We start from the raw sequence: 7,904 nt of genomic DNA on the forward strand, positions 1-7,904 counted from the left end.
TTACCGCTAGATTCATGAAAATTCTGAGTACGATAATCAACATGTAAAGAAATAAAACTGACTTTTCGTGCTCAAACCATGTGTCGCTTTATCCAATCAATTTCTTTATTCAATATATTTTTCACTCTCACTTATGATCGATATTTAAAAAACGTGAATCGCATATCTGTCCCATCTTTGCTGGGTTTCCTATTCATATGGAACAAATATGCGATTCACGGCAGTACAGCACTTAGGATACGTTTGCGTTGCGTTTGACACATTTCCCATGGAAAAACTGTCAAACGCAACGCAAACGTATGCTATAGAGATGAGTGACGTTTAGCGCTCGCACATTAATGTGCAATTCGTCATGTGTAAAAACATGTTTGTTTTCCTTCTGCTCATAACCTCAAAAATGATCGGGTCATCACAATGTTTTCAAAAGAGTCAAAAAATATATGGAAATATACTCATTTTTACCCAATGGTAAGGAGTGTTTGTTTTCCTTTTATCGCCACTCACACATTTGGACGTGAGAATCTCAATGTACGGGGCTCTTTACGCATAGGGGTGGGGGTAATTTTGAAAATTGTTACGGATTGTTACGAGGGGGTGGGGGTCTCTTGAAAACAATATTTTCGCGTTACGTAATATTTGAACAGACCCTTTTGTTTTCATCGTCGGTCTCAAAGCGTTTGACAGTGCGAAGTTCGAAAACGGTGTAAGCAGGGTTGGTCAATTATCATACTTTCGTCTTGAAATGTGTAGAGATTTTACAAGTAAAGAGAAGTGCATTGTCCAATGCACCGAGTTCATCATTGACGTTTGAGCGGTGCGCTGTTTACTAAGAATGAATACTTTTTCATTCATCGAGTTCATGCAAGTGTTCATTTTTAGTAAACAGCGCCCGTCTCAAATGTCATTGTGTTCATTCGGTGCATTGGACCATTGATTCACACTCGAGAGCGTTCACACGTGCGTGTGATTGAAGCCGAGAGAAACATAGTAAAGTGTGAGTTTTGCTGTTGTATATCGCGTGTGGTCGCGTGTGTTTTGCTGTTGTATATAAAAAGATCTATGTTGAGGCGCACACAACAACGTTTATATTTACAAGGAAGATTTATAACATAGCCTAAATGTATGCATTTCGGTAAACAGCAAATTGCAATTTTCCAGTACTCTTTACACTGTGGGCTTGTGTGATGAAGAGTGGGTATGACGCACGTTCTTTCACACAAAGATAAAGTGTATTTCAGCAAAATACACTCGGAAACAGATCTAGAAAGAGAAGTTTTTACACCTTCTCTTGAATACTCCTCAGAGCGAACCAACCCTAAGGCTGTGAACCATTCAACCGATTCGTTTAACTTTTAGTTAAAATTTGACAGTTCGATGGTTATTTTGCCGTGGTTAAAAATAACCCTGCTCCGGAGCATGGTTAGATTTGACATTTCGGTAGTTAAACTTTGTTCGCGAGAAAATTGGCGCCAAATCCATTTCGTTCCGAATAACTATCAATCTGTCAAATCTCAAATGGGTCGGCTTCGGAGTAAAATTTTAACCACGATGGGAAAATAACCATCGAAGTGTCAAATTTTAACTAAAAGTTAAACGAATCGGTGGAATGGTTCACAGCCTAAGAAGGATTATTACAGAAAGCTTAACAATTGTAAAAAGAGCATAATAATGTGCATGGTAAAATACAAAAGATATTTTAGTTACTAGATGAAGATTGTCGCTTCGGTTCCCTTTGTTCTGTTGTCCGGAACATGTTGGGTACTATGCTGTCAAATCGTATGGATTTTCCTTCTTTGACATTTAGCTCCCCTATCCTCGCCAGCAAAAGATGTTCCGGACAGCGACGACAGCGACAATCTTAATCTAGTAACTAAAATATTGTGGATTCACTGAGGCAAATGGAAGTACAGTAGACGTTCGATAACTGCAGGTCATTTAACTGCAATGCTTTTTAACTGCAATTCGATAGTTGCAACAGTTTTGCAGTTATCGGACCGCTAAACTTCAAACTGATGTCAAACACAATGACAGCTGCATTGCGCTGCACATTTAGATGCACTTTTATTGCATCTGACGTCAATTGACAACCGTTTGACGTCTAGAATGCGTTGCAGTTATCGAACGGCATTCGTTAACTGAAAAGTAAACATTTTGCAGTTATCGAACGGCTACTGTATGATTTTCAATCAAACGCCTTATGAAAATTTGCCACAATGAATCGGTATGAATTTCAATATGTTGCCTTATGAATGATGATTTTCATTTGTCAAACTGTTGTCAAACTGGAGCCAAAATTTTCTATTGTGCCGGAGCCAAACATTGAAGATTGTGGTTATGTTCGTTTTAGATTTTGTGTTGAGAAGTATTGTTATTATTTGGGGAAAAAAATAAAAACAAACTTAGTTTGAGTTTTGCACTCTTTGTAACAAATATATTCACATTATATTTCGAGTGGATAATTAGTAGGAATGCCACTAAAAAGCACTCGTTACGAGATTTCACGAGATTCAGCAGTTAATTGGAGCAGAAATGTATACCATCGTAAAGTCATGTAGAGTCTCGCGCATTCGTGCGTCTTCATGCAGCATGGAAAGAGAAATTAGAAGAGCGGGAAATGTTTGACAGCCGGAGAACTGCAAAATAATTCTGCTCATAGGATTGATTTCAAAATATCCCGCTACTCGTTTGCGAGCAGAAAAGCGGCTCTATCCGCAGCCTTGTCCGCAGCACCCAGGTTCCAATAGGGAAATCCACGTACAATAAATATCTTTTTAAAATACAAATACCTCGACAAATACCACAGCTGTGTCATGAGTATAAGATTGTGTGTAGAGTTTAGATGCCAGAGTCAAATCCAGGATGACAGCAGAGTGCTAGCACCATCTACTGTCAAGTCGTACCGCTAGCACAAGTCGCAAAATAAAGAAGACTTGCTGCGCGCATATCGTCGATTCAAGATTAGTGTTTTTGAGTTTTTAATAACTTTTCTTAGTTTTTTATATATAAAACCCTCACGTAGTCCTGTCTTTCATCACTGGAAATGAGTTTCAATTATGAATGTGGAGATTTTTCGCAATTTCAGGTTCGTAATCTATATATTTCTAAAGGTTAACCTTATCTCGACCATCCGTTTGAAGTCGCCGGGTTGTTGTGTAATCCCCGAAACGGAGTTTTGGAAATCGTGTGCCAACAACACAACAAATCCTTGCAAGTTTATCAGCCAGTAATGCTTTCTATTACGGTTCACCAGGAACAACTGAAAAAAATGAGAGACCTGGACGACAAAATCATCTATGCACTTAACACATCTTTACCAACGGAATCATTCAAAGGGCAGTTTAATCCGGAATCCAAGTGTCGCGAACTGCACAAACAGTTGGAAGTGGGCCATGGAAATCGACAGGAAGCTATCAAGAAGTGTATCCTCGTGTGTGCCGATTCCGTCAAGCAGTTGAAGGAAAAGCGAGAAGACAATAGGGACGATGTCGCATTGAACAAGCAGTTTAAGACTGAACAGCGAAAGGTAATCTTGACTAAATAATCATAATTTAAAGCATACAGAGAGATCTATTTATACATCCGTCTTCACGGTTTATAACTCAATCGCATTCCTACAGAAATACTTGATATTTAGTACTAGGTTTCAATCTGAGATTTTCTATAATAAACACTTTCATAACTCCATAGTTCACATATGAGAATAATTTGGCTGAAATGTGGTCAAATAAGAAGAGCCAGATATAGAAATATGGAGCATTTTCACAGTAGATCTTTATTTAAAGCTGAGACGGGGCCAGAAAAGGCAGATATAGAAATATGCAGCATTGTCCCAGTAGAACTTTTTAAGCTGAAGCGTTGCCGTTGATTAGATGTGTCTGTCTCGCAAATAACGCAAATAGCTTTAAATTCTCTTGATTAAAATTTGTGTAGCAACCGTGTTGCTTAATTATTACCATCCAGATATTGCTGGGCTATAGATAATAAATTCATGTTTTAATTCAGCACATCGACAGTATAGATGGTCTCCAGCTCGTTTAAAAAAGCTTACACTTGTAGCGAAAGCTTGTACATATTCATATTCAGTAATCATAGTTTATGGTCTTTATTTCAGTTGCGATTATTGCAAGCCGAACTCAGTGTCGAAGATATCATTCGGGAGCGTACTCAGAAGACCTTCAGGGAGCGTTGTCGACTTTTCGTGAACGTTGACTCGCTGTAGTAGAGGTTTGATGAACAAAATTGCTGGAAGAAACTCAATCATCAATTCAGAATGAAATATCAAACGGAGAGTGCAACAGGAACGCATTTATCTAAACCAAGACGCCTAAAAAGGCAGCAGTTTCGCTGTAAGAATAGCGGTCAGTGATTCATTGCAATAACACAAAGTCTGTTTTAGTTTTTGTTAAGAAGAAGGTCACAGCTTTTGATGGAAAATCGTACATAAGTAAATTTTAATTCATTTGTTATAGTGTCTAGAAAGCATATATATACCAATAGAAGAACTTAAAAAATGGAGTGAAAATAAATTTTCTGCTGTTCCATTGCAGTAATAAAATACAGAACCATGTTGAAAAAATCCATTGAATACGATTTTTTTATTAAGAAAATTATTTTGAGCTTTTTAGTGGAATGTCTTCACTTGTCATAAGACGAGTTTGTACAATCCCATTGAATTCGACCACTTAATTGTATCTTGACATATACGTATTTCGACTTCAACAGTAAGGCCGTCTTTAGTATCTCGTACTTGACTCGACGTCGAAGTCGAGTCACGTACGAGACACTGAAGCCGGCCTTACTGTTGAGGTCGAAATACGTATCTGTCAAGATACAATTAAGTGGTGGAATTCAATGGGATTGTACAAACTCGTCTTACGACGATTTTTAAATTTTATTTCTTAAAACGGATTTTTTTTAAATTAAATTTTTAACATGATTTTGTTCGACATTCTGGTTACGTGCCCCGCCTACCACACTCGCCCGATTTTTGTGCTGTGAACGATGGATGTACTGTACTGTTCATGTACTGTCTTCCATCTGCAGACCACCATAGATGGAATACAGCAATCATCTTTCTTTCCAAAACTCAAAATATGCGTTGGTCCTCTACGAGAATGGTTCAGGTCTCCTGTTCTGCAAGGGATCAGTACAAAAGGCCGAAAATATTCTAGCATACCACAAAAGGCCGATAGCCCAGAAGGCCGAACCACGAAAGGCCGAATGATACAAAATGCCGAATCATTACAAAAGTTTCAATCTTCCAACCAAGAGAACTTGGAATACTCAAAAATTAACGTTTACTTTTATTATGCTGCCCCATCAAGAAAAACTTGTCCACGTGTTTTGCAACTATTAGCAGCGATGTAATCAATCTTATTCAGTTGAGGTATTTAACGTCAGTTCAACGACGAAGTTCAATCTTTCAATTGAAAGAGTTGTATGACGGTGTTTACATTTGAATTCTTATATATTGCATAATAAATCAATTTTTATTGCAGTAATGAAAGGATGAACATACATGAACACTACTGTATACATATAAATATTAGCACTTTAAAGTAACGGAGTAATCCAAGAGGTCTCTTTTTTCTTTCTTTGCTGATGTAGTAAGCTAATCGTCATCAGTAGTAATGATTGGGGAAAATCGAATTCCCTAATCTAGTGCAAGAACCCGAGTTTGAATCCACCGGATTCATGACTCAAAGAATCGAATCTCCGATTCGCATCAATATAGGAGTTGTGCGCTTCATGATGCATGGTTGTGCCAATAATGCGCACTACTCACGATCTAATTGCGACATCATTGATTCTGCGGAATCAACTTTTCCAATGAATTATTGGCAGTGGCTGATTTTCCACACCAAGGCGCTTCCCGAGCAAAGTCTGAAAACATAATGAGAGCATATAGAAAACGCATTTTGAATTTGACATCAAACAGAATCATAATTTGTTTTCAAATATGAATCATCATGATTGATTACATATTTTGATCTCATTTTGAAGTACAGGGTCTGGCTATAAAAGTGCTACACATTAGAATAAATAGACAATTTGATCAAAACAAAAATATTTCATTTTATTTCATTCAATTTTACAAAAAAACATATCACTTTTTGAAAGTTTAAGGGTAAAGTTAACCACTCGTCGCAGACGATGGAGAAACGCATCATTCGAGGCCCGCAGGTGCTCTTGAGTTGTCTGACCAGTGGCCACCAGATGTCGCTTCAGGACTTGCACAAGAACATAATGTTTTGGAGCAGCCGCGGCCTCCAACATACATTCATAGGGTTCGGGTCCGGCGAAGTCATTGGCCGCTATTAGCTCGAAATGACCTCTGAAACCCCCTTAGTTGAGTTACCTTCGTTTTTTTTTAGCCGGCGTCAATTCCTGTCGTAAGACCCAACCCCCGGTATCAACATAATGACATGCCCACGGTTCAACGACGTTTTTTAGAACTGATTCCCAATACGTATTTTGGATTGTGCCACGTTTGGCCTAAAGTCGTTTGGCCTAATGCCGTTTAGCATAAGGTCGTTTGGCCTAAAGTCATTTGGCCTAATGGTCGTTTGGCCTAATGGTCGATTGGGTTAATGGTCGTTTGGCCTAATGGTCATTTGGCATAATAGGGACATATAGGCGTAAACATTCCCAGTCATACGCTCGAGCCAGCCGGATCGTTTTGCCTGTGCTCTGCAAAGTGATTTTCCCAAGTGTTTTTTTCCGCTGTTATACGGTTTTACACCGGGTTTTTTTCACGTGCGTATACCTCCCGACCGGGAAGCACCGTGTCCTGGCCGAGTCCTCGACACGGCTGTATAGATCCTGCTCCAAATCCAGGACAAGATTTGGCATCGTGGTTGGATTTCGGCATCAATACAAACCAACCACAACAACCTTGCTGTGGGCCACGCTTTGTTCGACGGTCCCATTGAGTCAGCAGAGAGCAAAGGCGAACCGCATTGACGCTACAACGGTGAAGCCGAGTAGAAGCCGTACCTACAGTGCAGTTGATAGCCGCCTGCCGTAGCAAAGGAATAGGAAAAACGAGCACATTTTTTGGTAACTATTCTGCTGCTGTCTGTCGTAGGGGCTACCCGACAATAGTTGTACAGTCACTTTATTTAGTTGTTTTCGCTTCTGCATTATTTCCACTTTTCGTTTGGATAAAATTCTTCTTTTTTTTCTCGTATTATTATTAGTATTAGAATTTAATATCGTAAATTCAATCCATCAATACATTCGCTTTTTTTTATTATTATTATTTACTTTTTTTATACTGTTATTTTTTTTCTCGACATATTACCTTTATCGCTGTTACTCTTTTGCATTTATATCCTTTTTTTTTCTTTTTCGTTATTATTAATTTCAAATCATTTTCTTCTTTCACATTACATTTAATAGAAGATTCATTCTTCTGAGTGAAATATTGTTTTCACCCATAACACGACCGTATGGAAGAAAATGACACAGGCGGGGGAGATACCCAATTTGTGATCTCCGACAATGAGTCCATAGATTCTCCATCCTATGAGAATTTGATCGAACATCTTTTCACATCATCGGAGACCAATCTAGATCTACAAACAGCATCTCCGCTATCCTCAGTGATGCAGCGAAACGGTATCCAACCTAATATTGTCCCAAAACTCTCAACTGGCACCCCTACAACTGTTTTCCCTGAACTCATGGATACCAGTTCCACTATGACACGAAATGAAACCACCCTTCTCTCTCTACTTCTGCTACCCCCCGCCTGAAAGCATACCCATGCGGATCGAAAGGTCCCTTTCTGGTTTTCTTCCGGCCCAAAGGCAAACCGCTGAACAAATTGCAAATCGCAAAAGACCTGGCAAAGTCGTTTCGGGGCATAGAAGAGGTGAATGCACCGAGCCGTAATAAGTTGC

The 7,904-nt window shown here is 39.0% G+C and overlaps 1 protein-coding gene across 1 annotated transcript; it reads left to right on the forward strand.

The window, feature by feature from the left end:
* The first annotated feature begins 2,893 nt into the window (after positions 1-2,893).
* LOC134214804 (protein MIX23-like) lies at positions 2,894-4,580 on the forward strand. The gene is made up of 3 exons (XM_062694108.1): positions 2,894-3,082; positions 3,251-3,523; positions 4,112-4,580. The coding sequence occupies exons 1-3, from the start codon at positions 3,041-3,043 to the stop codon at positions 4,217-4,219; spliced, it is 423 nt and encodes a 140-aa protein (XP_062550092.1). The 5' UTR covers positions 2,894-3,040; the 3' UTR covers positions 4,220-4,580.
* The last annotated feature ends 3,324 nt before the right edge of the window (positions 4,581-7,904 follow it).

This window comes from Armigeres subalbatus, chromosome 2, assembly GCF_024139115.2.
Source record: "Armigeres subalbatus isolate Guangzhou_Male chromosome 2, GZ_Asu_2, whole genome shotgun sequence".
Lineage (NCBI taxonomy): Eukaryota > Metazoa > Arthropoda > Insecta > Diptera > Culicidae > Armigeres > Armigeres subalbatus.

Bases quoted from the DNA above. Each gene is read 5' to 3' on its own strand.
- LOC134214804 (XM_062694108.1), top strand. From the start codon at position 3,041: ATGAGTTTCAATTATGAATGTGGAGATTTTTCGCAATTTCAG. The intron at 3,083-3,250 runs GTTCGTAATCTA...ACGGTTCACCAG, and splicing joins GAGATTTTTCGCAATTTCAG to GAACAACTGAAAAAAATGAG. The intron at 3,524-4,111 runs GTAATCTTGACT...TCTTTATTTCAG, and splicing joins TTAAGACTGAACAGCGAAAG to TTGCGATTATTGCAAGCCGA.